Source organism: Cyclopterus lumpus, chromosome 12 (assembly GCF_009769545.1).
Source record: "Cyclopterus lumpus isolate fCycLum1 chromosome 12, fCycLum1.pri, whole genome shotgun sequence".
Lineage (NCBI taxonomy): Eukaryota > Metazoa > Chordata > Actinopteri > Perciformes > Cyclopteridae > Cyclopterus > Cyclopterus lumpus.
The window spans coordinates 10,286,087-10,301,757 of record NC_046977.1 but is presented as its reverse complement, the minus strand read 5'-3'; the positions used below and the strand labels follow the sequence as shown (position 1 = coordinate 10,301,757).

At 40.5% G+C, this 15,671-nt stretch overlaps 4 protein-coding genes across 5 annotated transcripts; 2 read left to right on the top strand and 2 right to left on the bottom strand.

Annotated features, from left to right (window-relative positions):
* Window positions 1-211: 211 nt before the first annotated feature.
* On the top strand, window positions 212-1,983 carry orai1b (ORAI calcium release-activated calcium modulator 1b). The gene is made up of 2 exons (XM_034546440.1): window positions 212-604; window positions 711-1,983. The coding sequence occupies exons 1-2, from the start codon at window positions 491-493 to the stop codon at window positions 1,257-1,259; spliced, it is 663 nt and encodes a 220-aa protein (XP_034402331.1). The 5' UTR covers window positions 212-490; the 3' UTR covers window positions 1,260-1,983.
* A 568-nt stretch (window positions 1,984-2,551) lies between these two features.
* Window positions 2,552-4,189, bottom strand: morn3 (MORN repeat containing 3). The gene is made up of 6 exons (XM_034546439.1): window positions 3,968-4,189; window positions 3,620-3,764; window positions 3,343-3,500; window positions 3,107-3,266; window positions 2,814-2,998; window positions 2,552-2,676 (listed from the first exon to the last, which is right to left on the bottom strand). Exons 2-6 carry the CDS (start codon window positions 3,747-3,749, stop codon window positions 2,569-2,571), a joined length of 741 nt encoding a protein of 246 aa, XP_034402330.1. The 5' UTR covers window positions 3,750-3,764; window positions 3,968-4,189; the 3' UTR covers window positions 2,552-2,568.
* Window positions 4,190-4,429: 240 nt separating this feature from the next.
* On the top strand, window positions 4,430-11,142 carry tmem120b (transmembrane protein 120B). Its single transcript, XM_034546387.1, has 12 exons — window positions 4,430-4,572; window positions 5,652-5,770; window positions 5,911-6,027; window positions 6,106-6,165; window positions 6,261-6,356; window positions 6,439-6,528; window positions 6,707-6,772; window positions 6,918-6,979; window positions 8,236-8,328; window positions 8,603-8,667; window positions 8,973-9,041; window positions 9,366-11,142. The coding sequence occupies exons 1-12, from the start codon at window positions 4,510-4,512 to the stop codon at window positions 9,480-9,482; spliced, it is 1,017 nt and encodes a 338-aa protein (XP_034402278.1). The 5' UTR covers window positions 4,430-4,509; the 3' UTR covers window positions 9,483-11,142.
* Window positions 11,143-11,287: 145 nt separating this feature from the next.
* rhof (ras homolog family member F) lies at window positions 11,288-14,397 on the bottom strand. 2 transcript variants are annotated; one of them, XM_034546389.1, is made up of 6 exons: window positions 14,213-14,397; window positions 13,923-14,109; window positions 13,570-13,657; window positions 12,647-12,756; window positions 12,217-12,351; window positions 11,288-12,028 (listed from the first exon to the last, which is right to left on the bottom strand). In XM_034546389.1, exons 2-6 carry the CDS (start codon window positions 14,061-14,063, stop codon window positions 11,864-11,866), a joined length of 639 nt encoding a protein of 212 aa, XP_034402280.1. In that variant the 5' UTR covers window positions 14,064-14,109; window positions 14,213-14,397; the 3' UTR covers window positions 11,288-11,863. The 2 variants fall into 2 exon arrangements, with proteins under 2 accessions (XP_034402280.1, XP_034402279.1); XM_034546388.1 differs by having other exon boundaries at window positions 13,923-14,393.
* Between the last annotated feature and the right edge of the window lie 1,274 nt (window positions 14,398-15,671).

Genomic DNA, 15,671 nt, shown 5'->3' with positions numbered 1-15,671 from the left:
TTATATTAAAATAATGTATGTATCCACTTTCATTCATTCTGGTGGTAATACTTTCTATTTATGTATGCTGGACGTTACGTGTGTCACGTGGGCAGGTGTAACAGTGGACTCAACCGACCAAATTGACAGCAACATATTTTGACACTCGCTCCACACTGACCGTGGTAATTACATGGGTATTAACTAAAGGGCTGGCTCGTGATCTCACAACAGAGGAAATGCAGCCGACAGTTGCCTCTGGGGCGGATGTTCGCCACAGCGCGCACAGGCTCATGGGTAATGTGTTGCAGGCGGTACAACACGCTGAAAAACCAGTGGCGGAGGCGGGGGGAATAATATATCTTCCGCAGTTCCGTCAGCTGGCGAGGTGAAAGGCTTTTGTAAGTGTACACTGTTGGCATGTTGGCCGCTTGTTTCGGTCGTGTTCCGCGAGAGTAACGAGGTAACTACGTCAGCGCTGCTCGCCCGGTCCTTCGACGACGGGAGCAACATGAGCCTGAACGAGCACTCACTGCAGGCGCTGTCCTGGAGGAAGCTGTACCTGAGTCGTGCTAAACTGAAGGCTTCCAGTCGGACATCCGCTCTACTTTCTGGATTTGCCATGGTAACATTGTCTTGAAACCGCCCCTCTTACTCTTCTGCGGACTAATCAGCCATGTTACATAGTGTGGTCACGTGTGTGAAGTTATGCCCTGTTCCCTTCCCTCCAGGTGGCCATGGTGGAAGTGCAGCTGGACAACAGCTATCCGTACCCACCTGCCCTCCTGATCGCCTTCAGCGCCTGCACCACTGTGCTGGTGGCCGTTCACCTGTTCGCTCTGATGGTCAGCACCTGCATTTTGCCCAATATAGAGGCTGTGAGCAATGTCCACAACCTCAACTCTGTGAAGGAGTCTCCACATGAGCGAATGCACCGACACATTGAACTAGCATGGGCCTTTTCTACTGTTATTGGTACGTTACTCTTCCTAGCCGAAGTGGTTCTACTCTGCTGGGTCAAGTTTTTGCCGGTTAAGCCCAAATCCAGTAATGATACCATTTCAGCTGGTGTGGCTGCTGCTATTACTTCCACCTCAATCATGGTCCCTTTTGCTTTAGTCTTTATAGTCTTTGCTGTGCATTTCTACCGCTCCTTGGTCAGCCACAAGACCGATAGACAGTTTCAAGAGCTGGAGGAGCTCTCTAACCTCACCAGGCTACAAAACGAGCTGGACAACAGAGGGGAGACTTCCATCTTGCCAAGCTCACATTTCCCGTAGTGAATGAAGTGTGGTGGACGTGCATCTATGGTGGAACTCTGACTGCTTGGTATTTCCCCGAGCCAGGAGCCATTGTTGGCTTGTAATTTTGTACAGGTATGAAGATGGCTCACCTCTTTGTGGACTTTACTTTCATGAAAAGAGTTGTATTTTTTAGAAAGACATGTTTGATCGACTGTGAACTCACATCTGCCGTAATGCATGGCTCGAAATTGGAAAGTCTGAATTGAAGTCAGTATTTTGATAGTTGCTTAATGCTTCTTTTTCATTATGGCAGAGATCTAATAATAACTTGACATTCTGTCTGTTGCCTGCTGTATTTATTTAACCAATGGTCAGTGAACACTGCATTTGTTAATATAAACATATTGTGCTTTGTGAAACACAAGTATTTAACTCGTTCCTCCTTATTCACGGTGTACATAATTTCTTGTACTGATTGTTTTTGTAATACTTGCTGTGTGTAGACTGATTCAACAGCTGCTTAAACTGCAGTACTATTTGTATAATATATTTGCTGACATCTGTTAGCACAGGCTGTTGAAATAAACAAGTGGAATTCAAAGTTTTAGAATTTCCAAAATAATTTGGATGTACTATTTGAAATGATTTTATCTACGATGAAAGTCGTATAAAATGGTTACGTTCATGAGTAGACTTGATACATATGAGTTTTCACAGTGTATCACCCTGATGCTTCATTTTATAAAGCTTGAGCACTCTACTTGTCTCACTTATCCTGAATTAGCTTGTTGTTTTCATCATTTATTCTTAGAGAACACCACGATTGCTTTTCAATCAAGGTTACATTTAATTTAACTGGGGTTTTATTCTCAATCATTTAGAGAAACTGATCACTCTGAGTTAACGGTGTGTATCGGACGAGATATACGGTCAGAAGTCAACGGTTAAGGTACTGGGATGTTGATAAGTGCTATCTTGTCTCATTCAGTTGTAGGTGCACATATTCCCTCATAATTACAGGTTGGGTTGGTGATGAGACGGTTAGAGCATAGTCGGAGTGCAGCATATAGAAAATACAATAATGGATCATATTTCATCAGTCCTCACAAGAAAAATAAGTTAAGTGAATGTGTCATTTGGATTTTCCACATATATTAATTTAATCATCTGTGTTGGTAATAAACTGGGTTAATATGTTTAAATTATATCACTATTGTTTTCAACTCTTTTGAAATAGCAATAGATGTTTTTGTTTTGCTCCACGAACAATAACAAACTATTTGGTTGTAAATATCTTCGACAAAACTGAACAAACTGAATACCATCATGCCATTTGTTTTCTTTTTTATTCTGTCCCTGTGAGTGTGTCATGCAGTGGGAACTTGCTGTTGATTCTCTCATGGTTGTCGGACTGGGCTTCACTTAAAACCGACTGCATATCCACCAGTTGTAGCTTGAAAAAAAAGACATGTTCATATTTTAATCCACAATAATGCATTGTAAAGTGCTTTGTCAAATCAAATGTGTGTTTGATTGTGCGACATAATTGGTTACAGAGCGTTTGTAAAAGTAACCAGAGTGAAAATGTACCTGCGGAATCGGATACTTTGTTGGTGTCGGTGCTTCATTCCTTCCAAAATCAGACAGGGTCCCACACTTTGCCACTCCATCCATCCAAAAGCCTTCATAAATCTGGCCTTTGTCAGAATAGTAGAACTTTCCATTACCGTTCTTCTTGCCATCTCGCCAGCTGCCTTCATACCAATTTTCATTTGCTTGGACACAAGTTGGAAAGGCACATTTTAAAACCCACCATCATGCCTCACTACACTCTAATCTATTTTTGAAGTTTAAAAAATGTGAAGAAAGCCAAGTGGTCTTACCAAATCGGATGGTGCCCTGTCCATGATTCCTATCCTTTAGCCACTCTCCCTCATAGATGTCTCCACTCTTATAGTACATCCTTCCCCAGCCACTTCGTTGGCCCTCACTCCACTCCCCCTCATAAACACATGAGCTTTTGTAGAAGTGCATCCCGTACCCCTGAGGTATGAGATAGAACATTATGCACAGTATATCACAGAGTGTACTTGTGTATAACAGCATATCCAATACATACATGCTTCTTTCCATTTTTCCATTCACCACAGTGCTTCCTTGTATACTCCTTTGTTTCTGGAAGCAGCACACTGAGGGTAGCGTATCCATTACGTTTCCCAAATTTCCAATCTCCATCATAAATGGCACCGGACTTCTTCCAAACCTGAGTTCCCTTCCCTTGAAAAAAAGAATAAGCAAACATTTTAGCAACAGTGTGGCCACAGTATGTCATGCTTGATACTTTGCAAACACGTGTTTACAAATATACATTTAATTGAATGGGGAAAGTATCTCACCATGCTTCTTGTTGTTCAGCCACTCTCCAGTGTATCCATTTCCGTCGACGGAGAAAACTGTGCACCGCAGTCCAGATTTCTTTGACTGTGTATCCAACAATGTTGTCTGAGATATTTTCATGTTCGGCATGACTGAGTGAAAACCCTATCACATAAATACGATGTTATGTGGAGGAAACGGGAGCACATGAGAGAAAAGTTTGAAGAACAAAATTGTTGAGGCAAAAAAAGGAAATTAAGGCTGGTTATATAGCAAACGGTGCGTAACGTTAGTTATGTCGGTGTGACTTCCCTTAACACCGGCAACATTAGGACATAAAACACTAATTTAAAGCAAAGTACTTGTACCTTAGGATGTGTCCAAGCGGATAACTTACTAAAACTCGAATTAATATTGTTATAATACACGTTTAACGCTTCTAGCTGGTGTCCGTAACCGAGAGAGGTCTCAGTATTCGCTGTATCCTAGCAACAGAAGTGTGGACTGTAACTTTGGTTGCTGCAATTTAATATTTGAGTTACATGTGTCTGTGAGGCCCAACTGGAGTCTGCGACATTTTTATTTCTTTGTAAAAAAAATGTTTTTAAAGTGTATTTAGTGTCAACAGGTTAAGTAGACATATTTTATATTATCATACAATTATCAGCAGACACTCTGATCCGCCCTACACCACCTCTGATTGGCTTATCCTGATATTCCTATAACCACGACCAATAAAGGAAACGAGCACAAGCCAATCAGAGGCGGAGGAGTTACGGTGTGCGCATGCTCTTTGTTGGCCATTTAAAAAAATAAAATAAAAAAAAAACGCTTATGAGTTGACAGCCTGTGGGAGAGGGTGAAATATTGTGAAGCTACTCTCCTCGCGTCAGCTAACCACTGGACCGCAATGTCCAAACCCAAGTTTCAGACGGAGTGGGAGGAAATTGACGAGGAATATCAACAACTACAGGTGACGGACGACACTAGGACGAGAGAATCGTAAATCCCTCGCTTGTTGCGTGTCTTGAGTAGCTCCGACAGCCGATGCTCTACTGGCTGCGGTAGTTTGGATGTTTATTTCCTATTTGCCATTCATTCTCAGCTCAGCTTTAAGCCAACATATGTGCTGTTGGAAGCAATATCTCCGGGGTGCAATATGTTTCGCTGGATGTGTGTCATCTTCTACAGCCGCTAACGTAAAGCAGCAGGTTTCGTGTCTTGTGTTAGGCGGCTAACGAGCAGCTAACAGTAAGTTAGCTAACAGAGCGGAGTGTTGTTCGATTGATCCATGTCGACGGTAGGGGATTGCTACCAAGTTACACAGAGGTTTTAAAGGCAACTTCACGCTGTTGCGCGACTATAGCAAGCCCTAGACATTGAACGCATCATCACCACCCACTTGCACCACGCTAGCTGGTGAGCTAACTTTAATCAATAACGTAAGAAGTCGATAAAAGGAAAGAGTGCAGTTCACTTTGAGGTATAATACAGCATGATGTTGTCTGTGGTGTCGCGGCACCGCCACCCTGCTGCGCACCAGACAGCTGGGACGTAGGCCTATTGGGCCATCACATTTTAAAATCTGGAGCTCATCCGTAGGGAAAGAGGATGAAGGTGGATGTCAACTGTTCGGGATGTTTCTTAAATGAATCCGCATGTTCAACTAGTGTGAAATAGTTCACCTGCACCGACACAGTCTCCAATTCATTGTCAGTTCCTTCCTTTTATATTATACACGTGTGCATCCAATCCTAACTGAGGTTGCATCAGATACAATTGACAATTTTTGCTTGGCAACGATTAAGACTCATTTCACTCTTTCTAATAAGTGTTTTCAGTGGAATGTGACACATTTCAATTTATGTTAATCACCCATCAGCACTTCTTCGTAGTTTTAATTTGTTGATACATTTGTGAGTGCAGAAAGGCACATTTGTACATCGTCTGACCCGTTACTGAGTCGGCAGACTTTTTAGTGTTTACAGATTTCCTCCGCTCACTGTGTGTGTGTGTGCGTGTGTATGTGTGTGTTTTTGTTTTGATAACTAGGAAACTCACAAAGTATACAGACAAAAACTTGAGGAGCTCACCAATCTTCAGACAACATGCAGCAGTTCCATCAGTAAACAGAGAAAATGCCTAAAAGACTTGAGGCACAGCTTGACCAAGTAAGTGTTGTTCAGGACCGAAAACTGCATTTTTCTTTTAACGGATCATTTACTCACACCGCAGTCGGTATACTTTACTGTCTCAAAATAATGAAACAATAATAATTCCACTCATGATCATATTGTTTTTTTCTCCGTAGGTGTTCACAAAAATGTGACGAGAAAGAATTGAAACTAATAACGGATATCAAATCCCAAATCAAGGAAAAAGGAAATGTGTTTTTTGATATGGAAGCATACTTGCCAAAGAAAAACGGGTCAGTACTTTTGCTTGTTGACAATTCACTCAACTTTTCAGACAGTGAATCTAATTTTTTTTTTCTGTGCGTTTTCAGGCTGTACCTGAATTTAGTCCTCGGCAATGTGAACGTAACACTTCTCAGCGACCATGCAAAGTATGTAAAGTATTCACCCTCAAGGGCAGTCTGAAAAGTATGTTTTAGATTTGTGTATGTTGCATCTTAATTTTAACCTCAATTTATTCACATAGATTTGCCTACAAAGACGAGTATGAGAAGTTCAAGCTTTACATGACAATAATCCTGATGTTTGGAGCCATAACCTGCCTCTTCTTTCTCAACTATCGGTGAGAACTTTTTCCCCTCAATCATCATTGTTGTTGATTTATTAAAATCTAAAGAGTATCTCGCTATTTTATTTTGTTTCAGAGTCACTGATGAAATCTTCAACTTTCTGTTGGTGTGGTACTACTGTACGTTGACCATAAGGGAAAGCATCCTCATGAGCAATGGCTCCAGGTATGTTGGGACATCAATCCAGAGGCACTGCAGTCTGTTGGGACTGAAAAGTAAAACCACAGAGCACTCGTTCATAGTTCATTATTTTTCTTGCTTTGTTTTATTGAAAAATAGGGTTTTATTTCTCTATGGCGCAAGCAATTTATTTTAATAACTGGGTCCTTTTTATGCTTTCTAGGATCAAAGGTTGGTGGGTGTCTCACCATTACGTATCCACCTTTCTGTCGGGTGTGATGCTCACCTGGTGAGTGTTTGTCTTTTTTTTTTAAATTCTTCGTGTGACATTGTTTCAGCATTGAGTTCAAACACGTACAGGTTAGCGACTGCAAAGACGATAAAGGCTGCACTTCCTTTATTTAGTTTTTGTTTACCCTTGTGTCGTTTTATAGGCCAGAGGGGCCCATGTATCAGATGTTTCGGAGCCAGTTCCTCGCTTTCTCCATCTATCAGAGTAAGAATTTAATCTGTTTATTACATTGCCGTGCATGTACAATATGGTGAAGGCTCTCTGAGTCATAACCAGAAACATCTTTTGTGGAGGTCTGGGTTTGAATCAAATCTGCATCCAGTGTATAATTCCCTCAGTGACTCCATTTAGGAAGTTTGGTTGGTGGATCCATTTTTCAGTTGGAATGATGTCTTTTCTTACCATTGTGCCGGGCTTACCAAGCATGAGGTGGTTAATTCTCAAAAAGCAGCAGTTAGTTCTTTCTTTAGTGTGCTGTCGCTTAAACGGGGAACACGTAGTCCCTCTTTGTTGTCTCATGACCAACATTGCGTTTCAGGGTTTTTATGTTGTGTAGCCACACTTTGGGACATTTGAGGCAATCTGCCATGTGCTGTCAGTCAGTATTTCATCATCGGTTACACCAGCTGGAGGAGATAAAGGAGAACTTCTGTTACATATGCATCTTGTTTTATTTCCCTTGATAAATACCTGAATATGGTGCTGCAACTAATGATGATTTATTTCATTGATTTAATCTGCCAATTATTTTCTTACTTGATTAATGATGAGTTTGTCAAAGCCTAAAGTGAATTCTTGTTTGGTCTGAACTACAGTCCAAAAATCAAAGATTGGAGTAGCTGTAACCAGAGAAAAGGTGGAAGTTTTGTTTTGAGAAATTACTAAAGCGATTAAACTATTAAACTAGTTGCTGAAGAATGGTCTGATTATTAACTTTATTAATACAGTGATTAAACAACTAATTTCAGTTCTATGTGAATGTTTTGTATTTTGCTAGTGAATAACAAAAAGGAGATAAGAAAATAATTACCTTCCATTCATGTTTTGAATCTGGATTCACCTGCAACATAAACTGCAGTGAAACGTTGTGAATTGTTTTGTCAGTGACACCAACATATAGTCGCTGGACATCTAAACATTTAGAGGAAGTAAACACGACTTTCCTCAAACTAATAGCTGACGTTATATGGACCCAATTTCAGTGGACGTAATCAATTGGCATCTTGAAGTGTTAAGATCTTATTAGAGAAGTTGAGTTTTAGCATGACCCGTTCTATGCTATGGATGTCAGACTGAAGATTCTTCCTCGTAGCCTGCTGATAATGGTTGCATTTATAAAAGGCAGTTCTTCAAACCAGAAAGCAGAAGTCAAGTCATTCTGCACACACTGGTGGTTCCAGTCATTATCTAGTCATTTCTGTGTGGTAATCCGTCATTGTTGCCTCCTGTTTGTCCTCCAGGCTTTGTTCAGTTCCTCCAGTATTACTACCAGAGCGGCTGCTTATACAGGCTGCGAACTCTGGGGGAGAGAAATCAGCTGGACCTCACTGTGGGTAAGTTGTAAGCTCTTTTTGGAGGTAGTCATTTTGATCGTTTGAACTCTTGAGCCATCTGCAACACCATGTCTGGAGAAAAATAGGGGAAAGGTCAGAGACGGAGACAGTTGTTAACACCAGTTATGCTGCCAAGCAGATGTTTGAATACCTTAGAATATTGCTTCTAAAACCGTTTCTAATTGACAACTGGGTACCTACATATGAACCCTATATTTCATATTCTGTGTCACGTTGTCCCAAGGTTACTGTTACACTTTTGTGTTTTCTGCAGAGGGATTTCAGTCCTGGATGTGGAGAGGCCTCACTTTTCTTTTGCCATTCCTCTTTTTTGGTCATGTAAGTCAGAATATAACATTATTTTTTTTTCTCCCTACATCTGTTTGATATCAAACTCCAGCTTTTATCGCCTTATGTTTATTGACAAATGTATCACAATCAGGAGGTGGTTGTACTTTGCAATCCATTTTACATCTGCATGCATTGTTTAGTGTTTCATCTGCAGAAAGTGCACAAATGGATGTTAATTTTAAGAGCTTTTTTTTTTTTTTTTTTAGCAACCGCATCAGCTGAAGAGAACAATGTGTTTGTGCAACCAGGTCATACGTCAACACTGAAGGATAATGACTCTTCTTCCTTCACAGTTTTGGCAGCTCTACAACTCGGTGACCCTGTTTCGCTTGGGGCGACATGAGGACTGTAAGGAGTGGCAAGTAAGGAACCCACTGGCAGATGCTTTGTTTAAATGTACAAGAGTTATATTGAGACAGACTGGGGGGAAAGAAGCATGACAGGCCTTTTTTTAAATCTATTGCTAAGCAGTGTCCACACAAATGGAGGTCAAAATATGTGCTGGCAAAGTTTGTCTCCATCAAACTCAATCATAACTCAATTTCCTTATTGAAATGACGTGTGATGGAGTCAAAGTCTAAATGTTATCCACACCTACTTAACATGTCCGAGCCCTTCCACAGTTCAAAATCCAGAGAGCTACAGTTTGTTTGTTCAACATTTTTTGTTCTCCTTTTTTCTTCCAGGTATTTATGCTGGCACTGACATTTCTCATCCTATTCCTGGGGAACGTTCTCACCACTTTAAAAGTCGTCCACCAAAAGGTTCAGAAAAACCAGGACACAGTCCAGAAAAATGACTGAGACAAAAAAACTCCTCCGATCCTTACCAAACGGCCAGTAATTACGTGCACATTGGCTTAATGAACTGACCACAGTAGGATCAGGCCGGGGTGAAAACGAAACTGAAACCACTCTTTCTCTCCGGCTTCGACGGCAGCAGCAGCAGCAGCAGCAACGTCCGGCCAACGTATCTGGCCCCACAGGCTTCTGCTTTCTAATGACTGCATTGATGTTGCTGCAGAGTGAGTCCCAACACAAAGAGGTGTTCAACTGGTAGACAAACAGTTTGACTCGTTATCCTGTACATAAAAAGTGAGCAGGACGAATGAGGTTTTTATTTGGGTGTTTGTGTCGGCGCATGAATCTGTCAGAGAGCCTTTTGTTCAACTCATATGCAACTAAAAGCGGCCCGGTAGCGTCAATCAACCGAACAGAATACTGTTTGCCTTTTGGAAGACCTAACGTCTGTCATGTGCTTCATACCTCTGAAGTGGCACAGGTCAAACTGTCTCTGGGCAAAATTGGACACGATCAACTTGGCACTTCACTTCTAGATCTCTGTAATGTTTCATGTGTAGTTATGAACTCTGTTGTGTTATTTCACTGCTAACAAGTGTTTTTGTTTTTTTTACAAGACTTGTAGGTCGACAACTTAAACCTTATACTTGACTGCCTCTCAATTTCAGAAAAAAATCTCCTGGTGTCTTTTTTTTCTTTTCTTTTTTTCTGTCCTCAAATAAGTACGGACTTCAAGGGAATGCAACACTGTTCCTTTCCTTCTAGCAGTGGTTGCAAAAGCCATAACTTTATTATTTTGTACAATCTAATGCCTAAACTGGGTTATTTGGCTGAGTCACAGGAACACAGACTTGTACGGTCTTTATAAAAAAAACTGTGAGAATTAAGGAGGGTTTTCATGTGAACTCACTTACATGTTCTCACTCACTAATTGTAATGTCTGTTTATCTGTTTCACTAATGGTCTCACTCTTCCTTCAAGTTTATTACACACATTATTACAAAGCCATGCACAGATTTGTTTGTGCTGAAACAAAGAACGTGTGTGTTATGTGACGCTGCAGAAAAGTATCAAATGCTGCTATTAGTGCTGGTACTGTGAGACCAAGATGCAGAATGATGATTGAAACTGCTGGGTTGTTTTTCTAATTCCAATTAACATACTAAAGTCATATTTGTATGAATTCACTTATGTCCAAACCTGATGCTTTTTTCCTAGTTGACTATCTTGGCATCTGGTTCCTGTCTCGCGCTTGTTTGAAAGTCTTTTTGTTTTTCAGCAGTGTCGGATCTCTAATGCCTTATTGTCCCTCCAGCCTGTCACAGCAAAACGTCTCTTCATTTTGAAAATGCCAAAAGACGGTAGCGTTTCTTTGTCATTTCCCAGAAAGTAATCATGGTGAAGAGAATCACAATATTTTATGTATCACTTTTATTGAGGGAAAGGTTACAGACCAAAATGTTACATTTAATGCGAAAGCTGCCAGAACGTGCACACAACAACTTTCCTCATTTGTATGATGTAGCTGATGAGCAATGTGTTCCTCATTCATGTCTAGGCTGTAACTGGTGCTGAGTTGATCAGTAACAAGAGACGGTTTCTCAATCTGTGTACATTGTTGTAAAAAAATATATATTAATAATTAAACACCTAATGAAATGTGTTGCCATTTCTGTGGTTCTTGTCCAATGTGTAGGAAATACCGCAATTGTTCATCCATTGCGCACATTCAGTTTTCCTGGCACTAGGGGCCGCTGCTGGTGAAGAAAAGCTTTGGGATTACGCAACTACCAAACAGATTCTAGTACTTTTTTTTTTTTTTTTTTTTTTTTTTTCTACTGGAAATGAACTAATACTGTTGGGTGCTCGACGGTTTCTTTCTTACAACCGTCAAAGCTACAGTACATTTATAGTATATTGAACTATTCTCTTATGTACTTGCAGCTTTTAAAGCAGATTCAGACATTTTAATTGACCTGAGAGTTTCTTTTTTTTTTTAAATAGTTGACAATAGTTGAACTATTTGTTCAACTTTAATATGCACATTTCCATAAAACACAATGGTTTTGGAAATGGTACAAAGCTTTCTATCAAAAAATAAAAGTACTAAACCTGTCTAATACATTGCCAGAAGGCTTTTCAAGTTGCATACACACCTGCTTCTTGCTAAATGGTCTTTCCTGTTTAGTCATAAGTTATTTTCTTGTTACAGTAAGGGCTGAGGACTCAGTGAGGCCCAAACCTACAGCACTGGTCAATGTGTTCTCCATGCGAGGACGCCGGACATCTTTGGTCTCAGAGTCTAACCACTCGCAATGTGATGGAATGGTTTTCAAAAGGGGGAAAAAAGCCAGTAGAGTCCTCAAGAATTGGTTCTTCCGACTTTACAAAACTACACAGTTCTTCTTCCTCTTGTAGTTCTTTTGTTTTCGATTAAAGGCCAAAGTTCTTTTGGTTGCCTCCCTGAAAACATCTTCCACGTTCTCCTGATACTTAGCCGAACACTCGAGGTAGAGCACTGCATTCATCTGCTGCCGGGTCTCCTCGCCCTACACCCCAAACACACCAAGAGTTTAGTCTTTGTAAGCTGATGAATGTTCTTCTGGAAGAGATGTCTTGAAGCTGTGGTTGCAGGTTCTGGTTTGCGTGCTTCCTCTTGCACATTGTAGTTCACATCCTGTAATCTCAAGCACCGTTCTTACAGATCACAAGATGTCTGAACTCTCCTTTACCGTACCTGTGTGTAAGTGATGGGAGCCTGGTCCATAGCCTTGAGCTTCCTGGCACACTCTTTATCCTTCCTGAGGTCAGTCTTGCAGCCAATTAAGATGACCGGCGTGTCCTGACAGAAGTGTTTCACCTCAGGGTGCCACTGGGTATACAAAATGAGACTTTAAGGATCTGAGTCATTGTATGTCTGCTCTTTTTAACGTCAGACTTTGTTCTTCAGGATTCAGAAAAGAGAACTTCCCAGCAGCACAACACTGAGTCCTACCGCCATGCACGCAGGGTCAATGTCCACATGCAGGCTCAGTCACATGAGTTAATCACATCGACAGGAATGCAGCCAACATACCAGACGAACAATCATGAACACACACACAACTTTACCAGAAATCTTGAAACGGTATCTTGGCCCGATGAGAATGCGCAATAGACATGATCACCTTTATCAGGACATTCTCGTGGCTGGTGGGGTTGGTCACATCAAAGCAGACTAAAATCAGATCGGCTTCTTGGTATGAAAGCGGCCGTAGTCTGTCATAGTCTTCCTGTCCTGAAAGGAAGAAGGCAAACGGTACCAATGTTAGCTGCTGCCTGTAAAAGTGAGAACACACTTCTAAATAACCATTCATGTCAAGTTGTCTGCTTTGGATGCAACAGCCTGAACACAAAGATATGAAGTATGCTATGAATTTAGGGCAGATGGTATTAAACCACATCCTGGATTCGGCTTCCTTTTACACTGATGTGAGGCACCCTGCTGCAATTGTATCAAAGATAAGCAGCCAGCAGTCTTTCGTGGGTTATTCCACCAATCAAATTACTTTTAAAAGCTGCTCCGTTCAGATAAGCACTTCACGTGTAACCCCACATAAATACAGCAGTTTGGAGTAAAGCTAGGTATTGTTCAAATCTATTATTGGTCGATGCTAAATTAAAATACAGTTAATCAGCTATAAGGACTTCACGTGATGTAGGTTTATGTCTTATTTGGGAGGTAAAACACACTTTCTCACACTAAACTTGCCTCTAAAGTTGATTCCTTAACACAATATTAAAAGTTGCTATTACATGCAAACTGTTGTTCCGTTGCTGAAAGACAATGTCGCTGATGCTCTGACATAAACATGGACCTTTACCACTTCCTCTTGTCTGTCAGATAAGAACATCAAGATAAAGACACGGGGGGAGGATCTTCTCTTAAAAACATATAAAACTATAAATGATATATAAATGGCAATCTGAGTCAGTATACCGGGATGCTTAGTTAATATGTTTCTATACTGTACTCCAATGAGTGGTCTCTCCAGTCAAAGGAATAATAACCATGGATGTTCAATATGGAGGTGATTTGTGAGGGTCTTACCAGCTGTGTCATACAGGTTGAGTGTTATCTCTTTTCCTCTGAGAGAGATAGTGGTGACATATTTTTCGAACACTGACGGTGCATAGTTCTGTTTTTGATACACAAGAGAAAGATGTCCATTTTATGATACAACCATACTATATACATTTATATTCTTCCAAACATCTGCCCATTTATAAATTCTAACATTTTATCTACAATCCCTGTAATATCAGGAAATTAAGCCCACTTGTTGGCAAGTTCACATTTCAATTTTATTAGACTTCAGATAATGGTAAGACAAACACATCTTAAATTAATATTTAATATCAAGAGATGAGGTACACATTACATGACATAGAAGCTTTTCTTACCTCAGGAAAATCTCCTTTAGCATAAACCAACAGAAGAGATGTCTTCCCACAGCCTCCATCTCCCACTACCACAATCTTAAGTTCGTCTCCCCTTTTCGTGGCACCATTAGCAGTCCCACTACCAGCACCGCTGTGTGTCATTTCGCTTACAAACAGTCAGGACAGGGCTGAAGATGCTCCCTCCAGCCTTAAATTAAATACATCGCAACACTTAATGACTATATCTGGAAAGGCTGAGATGATGGACAGGCCGTGTCAAGAGAGAGGAACGGAAAAGCCTCATGTTTTACCGGGTAGCTCGCTCTGTTCACCACTTCCTGTTCCTGTCACTTTGAAGCTGTTTCCAATTGACCCCCTACACTCTTCTCCTATCCTATCGTCAGTCTGCTCACTGAAAAGCATCTCTGGGTAAGAATAGTGAGTGGCGTGTTCCACTTCCTCTATCGAATACGCATGCCTTTTTCCTTTTCTGGGTGGGCTCTCAACCTGAAGCACTGCCTCCATCAACAGTGTGTGTGTGTGTGTGCATGTGCGTGCGTGTGTGTGCGTGTTTGTGTGTGATAACACTGAACATATTCACCTCTAATGCTGAAGTTAGTCAGTGTTTATTTTTAAACGCTGACAGATTTCTAGATTTTTATCTGTGAAGTCATGAATGTGTAGCCGTGGTATGCTCTGATGACGGTGTGTGTGCACTTGTACCTCCGTCAGAGCTTTCCACTTACACCAAACCTACACCGGTTAATGGCCAAGCCCCTCTTCTTCTTAGATGAAACACAAAATATACAGTAATAAACCAGCTGCCTCACTTCTTCAAATGTATGCATTTTATTTGAGGTTGCCCACCCTTTTCATTCCCACGCATGGATGTCTGAATAAATATGGACTATTCCTTTAATGGTAATCCATTAAATATCAGTCTAATTTACATGGGATTCCATGTCCTCGAGGATTGAGCTATATATATATATATATATATATATATACATAAAAAATACATACGCATATACATATATATATATATATATATACACACATACACACAGGTAAATCATCAATGTATCATATATATATATAGAGTTTAATCAATTTGTATCTGATTGTATTCATGTCTTAGCCTTTAAATAAACCTTCATTAACCAGTCTATATGCAGAATATAATCATGCAATTGGTCAAATTTGGACCATGTTTATTGCTGCGTTTTCCTTTTAATGTGATTATTTTAAATCCCAAGAAATGTGTCAGTCATACTTGTCTGTTCGGTCTGTATGGCTGAACACAGCAGTGACATCACAGATTGGGGCGTCAGGATAAACTATTCTCTCTCATCCCAGGGTGCAATGTACGGACATCTTTATCCAGCATCAAACTAAATACATGTGCGAAAAAAAGTGATTTGGAGACGACATTCTGAAGTACAATATGTTATCTTACTATAAGGTGAAAACATGTGCTGCTATTAACTGGGAGGCTCTGGGTGTTGAGGCAGACACAATGCTTTAAGGCATCAAGAACAACATATCAATGTATAAATGATGTTGAGCCAGATGTGGTGTAGTGATCCAAAGCAACTAGACGTTCAGTTCAGTTACTACTATTGACATCAAATAAACTGGATGATTGAGACTGTCTTGTACTTTACAGTATATGCAATAAAATTATCTTTAAAATTGTCTCAGCCAAGTCGGTGATGGCTATGATTACAGAAACCATTAACAGTGGGTGTCAGGAGTAGTTCAATAGAGAAT

Excerpts from the sequence above, each read along its gene's own strand:
- tmem120b (XM_034546387.1), top strand. The coding sequence starts at position 4,510 with ATGTCCAAACCCAAGTTTCAGACGGAGTGGGAGGAAATTGACGAGGAA. Across the intron at positions 4,573-5,651 it reads AGGAATATCAACAACTACAG|GAAACTCACAAAGTATACAG; the intron begins GTGACGGACGAC and ends TTTGATAACTAG. Across the intron at positions 8,668-8,972 it reads CATTCCTCTTTTTTGGTCAT|TTTTGGCAGCTCTACAACTC; the intron begins GTAAGTCAGAAT and ends CTTCCTTCACAG.
- orai1b (XM_034546440.1), top strand. The coding sequence starts at position 491 with ATGAGCCTGAACGAGCACTCACTGCAGGCGCTGTCCTGGAGGAAGCTG. Across the intron at positions 605-710 it reads TACTTTCTGGATTTGCCATG|GTGGCCATGGTGGAAGTGCA; the intron begins GTAACATTGTCT and ends CCTTCCCTCCAG.
- morn3 (XM_034546439.1), bottom strand. The coding sequence starts at position 3,749 with ATGCCGAACATGAAAATATCTCAGACAACATTGTTGGATACACAGTCA. Across the intron at positions 3,501-3,619 it reads GCTGAACAACAAGAAGCATG|GGAAGGGAACTCAGGTTTGG; the intron begins GTGAGATACTTT and ends CTTTTTTTCAAG. Across the intron at positions 2,999-3,106 it reads ACAGGGCACCATCCGATTTG|CAAATGAAAATTGGTATGAA; the intron begins GTAAGACCACTT and ends CTTGTGTCCAAG.
- rhof (XM_034546389.1), bottom strand. The coding sequence starts at position 14,063 with ATGACACACAGCGGTGCTGGTAGTGGGACTGCTAATGGTGCCACGAAA. Across the intron at positions 12,757-13,569 it reads CAACCTGTATGACACAGCTG|GACAGGAAGACTATGACAGA; the intron begins GTAAGACCCTCA and ends TCTTCCTTTCAG. Across the intron at positions 12,352-12,646 it reads ACGAGAATGTCCTGATAAAG|TGGCACCCTGAGGTGAAACA; the intron begins GTGATCATGTCT and ends TTGTATACCCAG.